General features: G+C 34.9%; 1 protein-coding gene, 1 non-coding gene and 1 pseudogene across 2 annotated transcripts in view; 1 reads left to right on the top strand and 2 right to left on the bottom strand.

Moving 5' to 3' along the window:
- The window catches only part of Axdnd1 (axonemal dynein light chain domain containing 1), a 95,327-nt gene that overhangs the window by 31,660 nt on the left and 49,270 nt on the right, over positions 1-14,397 (top strand). The window contains exons 11-15 of the mRNA XM_076872940.1: positions 178-298; positions 7,327-7,428; positions 9,000-9,160; positions 10,515-10,590; positions 12,455-12,689. Coding sequence (XP_076729055.1) covers positions 178-298; positions 7,327-7,428; positions 9,000-9,160; positions 10,515-10,590; positions 12,455-12,689 — 695 coding nt within the window. The remainder of the gene's footprint in view (positions 1-177; positions 299-7,326; positions 7,429-8,999; positions 9,161-10,514; positions 10,591-12,454; positions 12,690-14,397) is intronic.
- Trnaa-agc (transfer RNA alanine (anticodon AGC)) lies at positions 1,690-1,762 on the bottom strand. The gene has a single exon. It is a non-coding gene; the product is annotated as a tRNA-Ala (tRNA).
- LOC143379507 (kinesin-like protein KIF3B pseudogene) lies at positions 4,370-5,986 on the bottom strand (annotated as a pseudogene).

The raw sequence follows: 14,397 nt of genomic DNA, 5'->3' as shown, positions 1-14,397 counted from the left end.
GAAGAAAATGTTTCATTCATAAATCTTTTATTTCATTCTATATAGTATATACAGTAGATATCAATATCATCAACTATACCATATTGTGACAAATTTTAAAGGAACAAATTGCCTATCTTATAATAGTCCTCTTTAAAAAAATATGTCTAAATAGCTGTTTCTTAATTTTTCTTTTAGAATTGTAGAAGAATACCATGACTTATATACATTACAAAGAGGAAGGATGGAGAATGATATTAAACAGTTAATGGAAGAAAGAGATATATGGAGTGCAGCTACATATGAATTGGCCCTGAAGGTTTGTTCTCTGGATCCACTGTTCTCTGGATCCACAGCTCAAAGTTTATTGGTTAAAGTTTCATTTTTCAATTTTAATCATAGACAAAACAACAAAAGAATAAAGTGTATATTTATTGATAAACAAGGTAGCTCTTGTGTGCCTTGAAAATGCAAAGTTAAATTTTTTTTCTTTTTCTTTTCTGTGTTAGGTACTAACAATTGCACAATTCAGAGTTTGTTTGTTTTTCACCAGAATATATAGGGTATGAACAAGAATTCTTTTTCTGTTGTTTGGAAATGTTAAGAATTCAACTTTATGTAATAATAAACTAGAAAAGGTGGTTCTTATTTTTTGTATAATGGAATCATTAGGATCACTGAATATCACACCCTGTCTCTTTATCTTGGTATATAACAAGTGAAATTAAAATGTGGCAGTGGAACATGATGGTAATTCTTTAGGGAAATTGCAAAGTTCCCCAGTATTCTATATTTCTAAAATGTTTACCTTTTAATTGCCTATTCTGACATATGGGACGTATGGGTATTAACAGTGAATTATGACCCCATAATAGACTAAAAAGTTGGTCTAGTTGGGTTAGTTTGGTAGTCTACTAGTGGCAAGTCACAGTATTCTCCATGGAGATAGCCTGCATAATACATTTATATTAGATCCTTCCTTCCATGGGAGCTTGTCAATTATTTGATGAAAATGTAGAAGCCTTCCTTGTCAAAGTGTTCAAATGCCCTAAAGTTAGAGATAAATTTAAGATACTGAAGGGTTTATAAAGACTTTTATTTGGGAAAATTCATTTACTTGACAGAAATAATTATTAGAAATCTGGAGCATTATTGGGGACGTGTTAGAGACATTCCCATTCAAGAGAAAAGGGTTTTCTGTTATTCCTAGAATTTCGGCTGTCACTGAACTTATTAGTTAAGATAATAAAATGCAAATATAACCAAGAAGTTTAAATACTGAAAGAAAGGTGCAAAATTCTGTTATTTGCTAGTGATAAAATTATTTAGTCAGAAAACTGGAAAAATTAATGTAAATATTATTTGAATTAATTAGCCTTTATTAAGGTAGCTAGATACAAGATAAATACTGTTTGCAGAACCCAGCAAATACACATCAATAATTAGCAATTTAAAATGCAGAGGCAAAACAAACAGGAATAAGACCTAAACAGTAGTGAAAACTCTAAAATTTCACTAAAAGATCTTAATTAGACACAGGGTCTTGCTGAGTTGCTTAGGCTGGCTTTGAATTTGTGATCCTCCTGCTTCAGCTCCCCAAGTCCCTGGGATTACAGATGTGCACCACCAAGCCTGGCAGGAAATATTAATTTTTTAAAAAAATATTTATTTTTTAGTTTTAGGTGGACACAATATCTTTATTTTACATTTATGTGGTGCTGAGGATTGAACCCAGTGCCTCTTGCATGCTAGGCAAGTGCTCTACCACTGAGCCACAACCCCAGCCCCGGGAAATATTAATTTTTAAAGCAAAGTTTGAGCACCTTATGGGTCAGGCAATATGCCATATTCTGGTTGATAAAACAAAAATAATTGACAAAAACTTAAAAACTGAGAGATTCAAATATTGCATCAATCTAGAATGATAGACTTATCCAAACAAATAAAATATTAGCAGGGATACATGTATAGATTATCCTTATTAATGTTATTAACATTAATAATACTATGATTATAACATTTAAAAGAATAGCAGCTATCATTCATTTATTACTATGTGTCAGATATTTACTAAAGGAGTAATTAGCACTGTTTTTTCAGTGATCTCATGAAAGAGGGCCATAATTACCCTCATTTTTCACATGAGGAAATTGGGACTCAGGGAATTTGCCTAAGTTTACATAGGTAATGCCTAGCAAGTCTGCTCTAGAGCCTGAACTCCCAATTACCATGATATTCTGTCTTCAGGGACAAATAGATCAAATTCAGGGCAGACACCTAATGAGACCCAGTGTAAAAGCAACCCATGTAAGAAAAAAGTTCAATGGCATTGAAATGACTGCAAATTCACTATAAGGCAATTTCATGAGATGGTTCTTAAGATAATGCTAGATCTGACAAGATGAGAAGAAAGAAAATAGGTGGAGATAGTTGTCCCGTATTCTTCTGGAATGGTCAGACCTTATCTAGGTTACATCCATCCTGATGCAGAATTGTAAAAAAGTCATTGGTAATTGTTTTTATTTATTTATTTTTTAAGTTTTTGTTGTTATTGTAGTTGGACACAATATCTTTATTAATTTTATGTGGTGTTGAGGATTGAACCCAGCGCCTTGCACATGCTAGGTGAGCACTCTATTGCTGAGCCCCAGCCCCAATAATCATTTTTGAAAAGTAAGAAATCACATTAAACTGACCTCTGTTTTATTTAAAGTTATATACATATATGGAAGGACTTTAAAGAAGAGGAAGGAAACGGTAAGAACGAAATTCAGGATGAGGTGTACCCTCTGAGGGAAGGGAATAGCAGAAGCTTCTAAAGATTCTGCTGCATACCTTTCACTAATACCTGAGTAAGAAAATTGTATGAATTGTTTTCATTTGTAGTCTAGATATTGTACTCTCTTCTTCTGTTTTCCAATCCAAGTTTTCTAAGGAATTCCATAGTGCTTTCCATTGTGGTAGCACCAATTTGCAGTCCCATCAGCAATATATAAGTATACCTTGTTCCCTACATCCTCTCCAACTTTTATTGTTACTTGTATTCTTGATAATTGCCATTCTGACTAGAGTGAGATGGAATATCAGTATAGTTTTAATTTGCATATTTCTAATTGCTAGAGATGTTGAACATTTTTTCATATATTTATTGACCGATCATATTTCTTTTTTTATAATATATTATGCTTACATTTTTAAATACCTTTATTTAATTAATTTATTTATTTTTATGAGGTGTTGGGCATCGAACCACAGTCCCAGCCCCGACCAATCATATTTCTTCTGTGAAGTGTGTGTTCAGTTCCTTTGCCCATTTATTGATTGAGTTATTTGGGTTTTGGTGTTAAGTTTTTAGTTCATTGTATATCCTGGGAATTAATGCTGTATCTAAGGTGCAGGTGGCAAAGATTTTCTCCCATTCTGTAGGCTGTCTCTTCATACTTTTGATTGTTTCCTTGGCTGTGAAGAAGCTTTTTAGTTTGATTCCATCGCATTTATTGATTCCTGGTTTTACTTCTTGCACTTTAGGAGTCCTATTGAGGAACTCAGTTACCAAGCTGACATGATCGAGTGTTGGTTGTATATTTTCTTCTAGTAGGCACAGGGTCTCTGGTCTAATGCCTAGGTCCTTGATCCACTTTGAATTGAGTTTTGTGCAGGGTGAGAGATAGGGTTTCAATTTCAGTCTATTACATATGGATTTCCAGTTTTCCCAGCACCATTTGTTGAAGGGGTTATCTTTTCTCCAATGTATGTTTATGGTGCCCTTGTCTTGTATGAGATAACTGTTTATGTGGGTGGGTCTCTGTGTCTTCTATTCTGTTTCATTGTTCTTCATGTCTGTTTTGGTGCCAATACCATGCCATATGCTCTGTAGTATAATTTAAGGTCTGGTGTGGGGGGATACATCATGGGTATTAGTGTTATTGCTGTTCTTTATACTGTGCATATATTTAATTATTATTATAAATCCAATTTTTAATTTTTTTTAAATTTGAAAAGATTGTTTTCTTCATTTTAATTCAATTCAACAAATGTTTATTGAGCACTAGATGAACATGGAGCTGTTGGGAGTGGCTAACCAAAAAAAATCCTTAGTATCTTTTTCGTGAGTGTGTGTGTGTGTGTGTGTGTGTGTGTGTGTGTGTATATGTGTGTGTGTGGTGTTCAGTATAGGCTCTCATGCATGCTAGGCAAGTGTTCTACCACTGTGTTATTCCCCCAACCCTTTTTATTTTAACACAGGGTCTTGCTTAGTTGTCCAGGATGGCTGTTAACTTGGATCCTTCTGCCTTGGCCTCCCGAGTAACTAGGATTACAGACATGCACCACTGTGCCTGGCCTTTGTATTTTTTTAAGTAAAAGAAAAAGCAGTGATGGGGGAAAGGGCCTAGGAATGGCATGGTACCTTGATTTTGGCACCTAGCATCTCAGCAGCATCCTTCTCCTGCTGCATGTCCTCCATCTATCTTTTTCTCCTCCTTATTTAGCAGCCTCAACTTCTCTCTCTCTCTCTCTCCCCGCCCCCCCTTAATATATATGTGTGTGTGTATGTGTGTGTGTGTGTGTGTGTGTGTGTGTGTGTGTGTGTGTGTGTGTATTAGCTGTCAATGGACCTTTATTGATTTATTTATCTGCAGTGCTGAGGATCGAACGCAGGGCCTCTCATATATGCCAGGCAAATGCTCTGTCACTGAGCCACAACCCAGTCCCCTCATCTTCTCTTCTACAACCAAGCTGTGGTCTTCTACAAGGGCCTGGCTTCTCAATCCAGTTTTTCTTGCTGTTCCCTCCAGTAATCATCCTCATCATTGCCTTTCTCCTCACCCCCTTCTCCTTCCTGTTTCTCCTCCCTCCCCCCACTGCTATCACTTTCCTTCCACTTCTCTTGCCTCTTCCTCCTCCCAATGAACTGCTTTTCCAGCTGGGCCTGGAGTTGAGCATTTTCTTCTTGGAATTATTGAAGGAGGGCATCCTTTGGTTCCTCATTGACCCTTGGCTTGTTCTCAATGGTTTTGGCATGGGTGGCATATCTCAAAGTGGTCAGAGTCTCTTCTACATTGTGTAACATAGGACTCACATTGACTACCGTACAATCTTCGCATCGCCACCAGGGGAATCTGGGAGGAGCCTGGTAAGTTTTGAGTCTGGATATGGAATGTGAGTGCTTTTCTCATCTACCAGGGCAGAGATGGCATTACCCAAGGCTGAAAGGGAAGGTTGATCTTTGTTGCTTCCTTCAGTTTTTCCCCTGTGCACTGATCTTGACTTGCCATTTACTGCCAACAAGATCTACCAGGTTCCCTACCTGGATGTGGTTTTCTACCATCAAGACTGACTTCACTGCTCTTGATAGTGATGACAGAGGTAGCACAAGAACATGAGCATCATTCATGTTGGTAGCACCAAGAGAGTGGTTCTGGTTCCCCACATTCATCACATCCTCTGTCTCCTTCATGCTTTTGATGACAAAGGAAGATAAGTCTTTGTCTACATTACTGTGTCAGGGCTCTCTTTGAACTCAGCCTTTTGGTCTGATTCTTTGAGATCAGATCTCAGATCTCCTCCTGGTAGATCTCTAAGAAAGAAGCCCTGTCAAGGTACTGCTGATTCTGTGATCAAGAGAGTGGGTAAAGATGTGGTCAAATGAATTGGGGATTATCCTTCTTTTTTCAGGGCCACCATGGACTTCTTTCATAATGTAGGTTTTCCCAGTCCCAGTTTGTCCATAGGCAAAATTTATTAAAACTTTGCAGGACGGAGTCCATGAGTGGTCAGAACATCTTATCATAGAATCCAAGCTGCTTGGTGTTCTAGTCATAGACTGCATATGAGGCGAAGGTATTGGGCATTTTATGGGCTGTGCCTTCGGAGTTCTTCACAGACAACTTCCCCAGATTTATATCCAGGTCCACCACCTTTTCATAGGAAATGGTCTTTTCCTTGCATTTATGGGCCGACAGCAAGCCACCACTTGGAGTGTCTCTGAGCTTTTTAACTTAGACATGATGAGCTCTGACCATATCAGTCTTGGGAGCTAAGAACCTAAAATGTCTCAGGATACTAAGGTCCTATGGCCTGAGCCAAAAGCAGGTCGTAGCAGGGACAGAGGTAGCAGCAGCAAACCCCAGGCTCAGTCATTGCCTGCTGTCCTGAGGGGGGGAGACTGTGGCTGCTCCATCATTGACATATTCAGAGGAAACAGTTATGACAGTATATATGTAAGAAACAAGATTGCACTAGGCATATTAGTTCAGTAGGAGAAAAAAAAAAGACAAGTGTGCTTCCTCACACTAAGGAATTTAAATAGTAGATAACTGACCCCTGGTAAACCTTTCTGTACAGGATTATCTTGCATTGACGGGGTGTGTGTTAGATTATCCCTAAAGTACCTTCCAATTGGAAATGTTAACTAGAATGTTAACTCTGAAACGAGGACTTTTGTTTTTTGTTCATGGCTATATCCACAGTATCTAGAATAGTCATTCATTAAGTGATTCTCAGAGTGTGGCTCAGGGAACTTGGGGAGTGGAGGAGGATCCAAAAGACCCTTTTAGTAGCTCTGTGATGTCAAAATTAATTTCTTAGTAACATTAAGATGTTCTTTCTGGGGCTGGGGTTGTGGCTCAGTGGTAGAGCACTTGCCTAGCGTGGGTGAGGCACTGGGTTCAATCCCCAGCACCATATAAAAATAAATTTTAAAAAATAAAGGCATTGTATCCACCTACAACTAAAAATATATTTTAAAAAGTTGTTATTTGCTATTTTCACTCTCATTCATTTATGAGTGTGCAGTGGATTTTTTAGAAGCTATTAGACAGGGGATGTTGCAGCAGACTGAATGCAAAAGCAAATATGAGAATCAACTCTACTAGGCATATATTAAAAATACTTGTAAAAATGTAAAACAATAACATTTATTTTCTTAAAAAATGTAGTTTGTTAAAATGCTATTTATATTAACATATAATGGATTTACTAACACTTTAAGTGAATTGACAAATAAATATATATATTAAATAATTTTAGTTTAATTTCCAGTGTAATAAATAACGATAGATGTAGTCCATACAGATAAAAGCACTTTGGAATCTTCAGTAGTTTTTTTGAGTATAAAGGGATCTTGAGATCAAATTGTTTAAAAACCTCTACTATGTACTATACTTGAGTTTGGTTACAGTTCAGTAGTTTTAGAAAATGTGAATTTGTGATTCAATTAGTGGTTAAACAAAAAATTTTGATTCAGATAATGATTCAATGAAACATTGACATATGAAACTACTGTAATAAATTATAGTGATTTGTTAATGTTTTAGGTTCCTGATCATGGTACATTATTTTTTGTAGGTAATTGAAAGAAATAGAGTCATTTTAGCTAAAAGACTCTACCTCAATGAAAAAGGTTGGAATAAATATGCAAGGCATTTCATCATATTGCTGTCAAACAAGGTAAAGCTCAGTCTGCTTACATTATGGGAGAAGAAACTGCAGATGTTGAGGGTTAGAACCCAAATATTAATTTGCTTTGTTAAATTTGCAAAATTTTAAATATAGTTTTATATTTGTGCTTTTTTTGTGGGTAGAATGGAAAAAAAATTAAGGGAGAGTAAATGAAGGCTCTTACTTCCTTAAATTCTATTGTAATTCTGATAATTTGAGCTTAATAACACTACGATGTTTTTCATAGAATTATTCTAGTAGTGTTTAAACTAAAAATAAAGTAAGTAGTTGTTTTATGGATACATTCTGTGCAAGTTTATCAGAAAATTCAATGATTTTTAGTGGGGGAGAAAGGGAAAGAACTGGCATTTAGTGTGTTTCTATTGAGTCAAACCATTTACACTTGTCATTTCCTTTAATTCTTAAAACAACTTGATGAGATATGTATTAGGGATTTTTTATAAGCACATGGATACTTTTTAAATATATCTTTATTTTATTTATTTATTCTATGTGGTGCTGGGGATTGAACCCAGCGCCCTGCATGTGCCAGTAGAGCGCTCTATTGCTGAGCCACAACCCCAGCCCCAGGATTTTGTTTTAAACAGGTTTTTTTGTTTTTTGTTTTTTGACCAAAAGAACTGAGAAGAACGATGTAGAGGGGGAAAAGTTTATTTGGCACTCAAGTTTTAGAGGTCTCAGTCCACGGTTTGCGGATTCCATACCTCAGGGCTGAAGATGAGGCAGACTATCATGGCAGGAGGGTGGGGCAGAAGAAAGCAGCTCAAAACACAGCAACCAGAAAGCAGAGAGAATTTCATTCCCCAGGGACAAAATATAAACCCCAAAGGCACACCCCAGTAACCTACCTCCTCCAGCTACACCTAGCTCGCCTAGTTAATTCATATCTGTGGATTAATACACTGATTGGGTCACACCTCTCATAATCATTTCACCTCTGAAAATTCTTACATTGTCTCACACATGAGTTTTTGGGGGATGCCTCATATCTAAACCACAACAGGTTGCTAATTTATGGATAACAAGAATTAACTTCAAATAGATTAAATAATGTTACTCACGGTTGCACAGCCAGTGAATGTCTAGGATTCACATTTGATCCTGTCTGGCTTCCTGGTTCTTGTTATTGTCAGTGTATCACCTGCCCCTGTGAAAGTCTATGTTTGGAAAATTTGGTCCATGTTTCAGAAGGAAAAAGTCTTTTTTTAATTTATTTATTTATTTATTTTTTTTTTAGTTCTCAGCAGACATAACATCTTTGTTTGTATGCGGTGCTGAGGATCGAACCTGGGCAGCACGCATGCCAAGCGAGAGAGCTACCGCTTGAGCCACATCCCCAGCCCCCAGAAGGAAAAAGTCTTATCCCTAATATTTAAAGTATCATTGAAAATTATGTCACTAATGATATTTTGAAAGAGGAATTTCTTCATAAAGTTTTGATACATTTTCTATGGATTGTTCTAAGTATTGTAATATTAATAATGGCCTGGTTAATATTAATAATGTTAATAAATATTTGTTACACGAATAAGTGGATAATTAGATTCTGTGCATTTTAGGACACTGTAGACCTTGCAGTGTTACAGAAGTTGACAGTGAAATGGAAAATCTCAATGAACAAATTTAAAAAGGAAGCGGAACGAAATGAAGAATCTACAAAGGAGACATTGCAGATAATTAAAGATGGCCTTATCAAATGGCAGCAGTTCTTCATAAATAAGTGGGTCTCCAAGAATCTTTTTTTTCTGATTTTATCATATCACATCTGATAACTCAGTCCAATTCTCTCTGTCTCTTTCTCTCCCACTTTGTAATTACTCTAACATTGATGTTAGGGAAATTAACCAGCATCCCTTACTAGGGCAGAATGCTATTAAGGACCTTGAACACTCTGGTGGTTTGTAGTGCTCATTATTTCCGAGGTCCCTCTTGATCTCCTTGCCTTACTGCTGTTGCCTTCATTTTTTTAAAACAAAATTTTTTTAGTTGTCAATGGATCTTTATTTTCTTTGTTTATATAAAGTGCTGAGAATCAAACCTAGTGCCTCACACATGTGAGGCAAGCACTGAGCCCCAGCCCCTGTTGCCTTCATTTAAGTCCAACTATTTTTCTTTTCTCTCTTTTTAAAATAAAGTCAATTTATGTTATTACTGTTGGCACACTTGAATATCCAAATATCTGAATATTTGCAAATTCTGTAGCATAGTGCATTTTAGAGAAGTAGTATCAATGAGTGACATTTACAGAAAGATCAATTTTGATTGAATATCATATTTTTTAATGATTAGAGTACTGATAATGGAAGAAGCTAATAATGTTAGTGAAGTTGAGACTGGATGAATCACTATCCAAAGTATAATGGGCATCTATACTTTGGATATAGACAGGATAATTTCTAAGTATTTTTTCTTCATCTTTAAGATACATTGTCAAAGAGACATCTTTTAGGTACCATTTCTGTGTCAACTTGGGTACAGTAGTTTCAGTTTTTCATAAACCCTAAAAGGTTTCCCACTTAGTAGATTGGAAGTTCTGGAAACGGAAACTGGTATATCTCCAGGCTGATTGCTGCTGCCATGTGCATACTTCTCTGACTCTTATCTGTGAGACTAGCACGGTTGGCCATAATTCACTCTTCTTTTTTAAAAATAGGCTTTCCTTCTGAGACTTTGGAGAAATTACAAGAAGCTCCTGTATGTGTCAGGAATTCTTCTTATATTGATCTAGTTTTGAGTTCCCAAGGCTACAGCCCACCCTTTTAAAAAGATACTATTGTTTCCCATGGTCCTGTGACAATTGCTCAGGTTCACTTAGAATCTAAAAATAAAAATTAAAAAATATATATGTGTAAATTTAAAGATGAATGCTCACAGTGAAGCCCACTAATTTATACAATAAATACAATTTTATTATGTTAATAAAAAAATAAGGATGATTGTCTATGGGGTGAGGATTGAATCTGGAAAGCATGCCTAAAAATTGTTGAGGAGAATTGTTAACTGAATGGACCTATGATTTTCTTTGTTTATACCTCATTCTAAGACCTTTCTCTTCCTCTTTTTTCTTCTTCCAGTGCAAAAGACATTTTATCCTCTAATAAGGGAAATTTATGCAATTTAGTTCTTTCAGACTTCAGGCAATGGCAAAGGGTAAGACTTTCTAAAAACAGCTTGGAAATTGAAGTGTTGGTTGTAAAATTGAAACTCCTCACCTCCATCTGAGTTACAGCTTATCCTTTAAAAGAACCATTATTAGTTTTATTCAAGACAAAACAGAAAGACCACAATGATTTAAAAATATGCTTAAACATTGTAAGTTCTATTTTCAGATTTTGGGGTAAAATAAAGTTAGGCTACTAGTGGGAACAAAGGGATCAGATACCTGGGTAGCAGTGAGGGAGTAGTTCAGATTCTGTCATTTGGACATAAGTAACATTTGTGCTTCTTTTGACACAAATCTGGCTTTTGTCTTAAGGACAAATTGGACTTTAAAAATTAATAACATATTCTTTGCATGATGGTACATGCCTGTAATCCTAGCGGCTTGGAAAACTGAGGCAGGAGGATCTCGAGTTCAAAGCCAGCCTCAGCAATAGCAAGGTACTAAGCAACTCAGTGAGACCCTGTCTCTAAATAAAATACAAAATAGGGCTGGGGATATGGCTCAGTGGTGGAGTGCCCCTGAGTTCAATCCCTAGTACCCCTCCCCCAAGAAAAATTAATAACATCTTTTTTACTGTAGTAAAACATACATAATATTACATATATATTTTTAAAAATTTGTTTAACCATTAATCACATCTTTTTAAAAAATATTTATTTTTTTTAGTTTTAGGTGGACACAATATCTTTATTTTATTTTTATGTGGTGCTGAGAATCAAACCCAGTAACTCACACATGCTAGGCAAGTGCGCTATCACTTGAGCCACATCCCCAGCCCTAATTACTTCTTTTAAAATGGGGTTGACCTTTGAAAATAAGTTTCATTAATTAAATTATTATGTTACAGTAGTCTGCCAAAAACATACTAAACTGAAATACTTCCAAGGTTAATAGCAAATTCATGATCTAATGAAATCTCATCTAGATTCCCAAGAACCCATTTTCTTTGCTTTTGGGATCATAATATTCTCATGTTTGTGGTCTATATGCTATATATCTACTTTAGAGACTTTTTACTATATACTGGCAGTTTTGATGTACAAGATAACATTTAAAAAGTCATGTTTACCAGGAATAATAATAATTGTCATTATTAAAAACTTATTCTTTGTTAGGCTGAAAGTGCTTTCCATGTGTTATCTTACTTTTTTGGCAACTACATGGTGCAGATCTTGTAATCCTTATCTTACATATGCAGAAATTAAAGCATAGAAGTGTTAAATTACTTAAGTTATCTATGAATAGTAAGTGGCACAGTGAGCATTTGAACCTGGGTCTAACTCCAAAATTCTTACTCTTAGTTGGTCTGTTAAAATTCTTCCTTACAGTGATTACTCTTAATAAAAGGTGGGTGATAAATCTATTTATCTGAGTAACATAATGACAAACTTCATGTCTAAATTGTTCTTTATTTTTTTCACTAATATTTATTGGTATTTCTTGTTTAGGACTTGGACTTGGGAGAGACCAATAAATTTTGTATGAATCAAACACTTATTCATGCTAGTAAAATTTCCAGTATAATGGGGATCATGTAAACAGACATATTACAACCTTGCTATAATAAAACATGTTTAGCTCTTTAGGACTTAGCCTGTCCCTCATAGGATTCAATATAATGATTTTCATCCTGGCAAACTGTGCATTATTTCATAGGTATTAAAATTAAGTTAAATTTATATTGATTTTAAAAATAAAATGCTTTCATACACCACTTTTTTGGAGAAGAAATGGTATGAACAATAGTAAAATGGCTATGTAACTCCAAAGTAATCAAGGGTAACTGGGGAATAGGATCTAGGTAGACTTTGATGAATAATGTGCTACTTCCTCCTCCTCTTCATTCTCTAGATGCTGGCTGAACAGAAGGAAAAGTATACTGGGGATGCTCTAATGTCAAAACATGATACCCTCAAGATTATTAAACATTTACAGGAAAACTGGGTGAATATTGGGCTTGGAATTTTTAGTCGCCATAAAAATATGGAGGGGGAGGTGCCACCAGAGCGACAGGACATGGAGGACATTTTGAAAAGCATAGGAAGACTCTACAAAGAATATGAAATAAGAATAAGTGGAGATAATGGTAAGAAAAAAAACAATGACAATTTCTTAGGCATTTTAACAGTAATTATTATTTTGAATGTATTTAGTAGCTAAAATGAAAGTGATCATATCATTTTAAAAACAAGCTGATTAAAGCATTGAGCATTATTTTATTGAGGTTAATTTACATATACAATATAAATCACCTATTTAAGTTGTACAGAATGTATTCAGTCAGGTGTATCTGTTATTACATTTTGGTTGTTTATTTTTTTTATCACAATCAATTTTAGAATATTTTTATCACAGTATAAATAAACCTATATCCTTTAGCTTTTACCCTTATCTCCCCATTGCTAACCTAGTCCTAAGTCTACTTCTGTCCCTATAGATTTCCCTGTTCTGGCCTTTCATGTGAATGAAATCATATACTTTGTAACCTTATATAATTATAAAAGACTTCTTTCACTTGGCATTATGTTTTCAGGTTTCACTTGTGTTGTGGTATGTATCACTACTTCATTCACTTTTATGGCCAAATAATATTCCATTGCATATGTATGTCACATTTTATTAGTTCATCCATTGATAGACATTTTGGTTGCTTTCCTGTCTTGGCTATTATGAATACAAATGCTGGTATAGTCATTTGTGTACACATTTCTGTGTGGACATGTGTTTGCTTTTCATTTCTGTTTGATGTATCCCCAAGAGTGGAGTTCCTGTTCATTTGCTAACACTATTTTGAACTTTTGGAGACTGCCACCGTTTTTAAAGAGGCTGCATTATTTTACATTCCCACTAGCAAGTATGAGGGTTCTGATATTACTACACTTGTGGTTATCTTAATTTTTTTATTCTTGCCATAGTAGTGTGTGTGAAATAAATATCTTATGGTTTTGATTTATGTTTTCCAAATGACAAATTATTTCAGGCATATTTAAAAGGCTCTTTGACTATTTGTATATTTTCTTTGGGTTAAGTGTACATTCAGATCTTTTTCTCATGTTTTAATCCAGTCATGTTTTATAATTGAGTTGTAAGAGTTCTTTATATATTCTGGATACAAGTCCTTTTTCAGATATCTGAACTGCAAATATCTCCTCCCACTCTGTAGATTGTCTTCATTTTCTTGATAGTGTCCTATTATTGATAGCATTTTTGCTGTCATAACTAAAAATCCTTTGCCAAATTCAAAGTCATGAAGGTTTTGTCCATTTTATCTAGGTCATTTAATTTTTTAGCACAGTTATTCGTGGGATTTATTTATAATTTTTTTTTATTTCTGTAGAGTTGGTAGTTGTTCCCTTTTTCATTTCTGATTCTAGTAAATTGAGTTTTCAGGCTTTTTCTTTGTAAAACTAGGTAAAGATTTTTTATTTTTTTTTATCTTTTCAAAGAACCAGCTTTTAGATTCATTTATTCTGTATATTGTGTTTCTTTTCTCTATGTCATTATTTTTTACTATAGTTATAATTATTTCCTTCCTTCTGGTTGCTTTAGGTTTAGTTTGTTTTCCTATTTTTAGTGTCATATGATGAAAGGCTAGATTATTGATTTCTTTCTTCTTTCTTAATTTAGGCACTTAGAGCTATAAATTTTCCTTTTTAGATCTGCTTTTCCTAATTTCCATAAGTGTGGGTATGCTGTACTTTTCATTTTATTCATCTCAAGTATTTTATGAGTTTCCTTTTCTGGTTTAGTGGTTATCTGGAATGTTATTTCCACACATTTTTGAGTTTTCTAAA

This window comes from Callospermophilus lateralis, chromosome 13, assembly GCF_048772815.1.
Source record: "Callospermophilus lateralis isolate mCalLat2 chromosome 13, mCalLat2.hap1, whole genome shotgun sequence".
Classification (NCBI taxonomy): Eukaryota; Metazoa; Chordata; class Mammalia; order Rodentia; family Sciuridae; genus Callospermophilus; species Callospermophilus lateralis.
The sequence above is the reverse complement of the archived record's forward strand: the minus strand, read 5'-3'. Positions and strand labels throughout refer to the sequence as shown.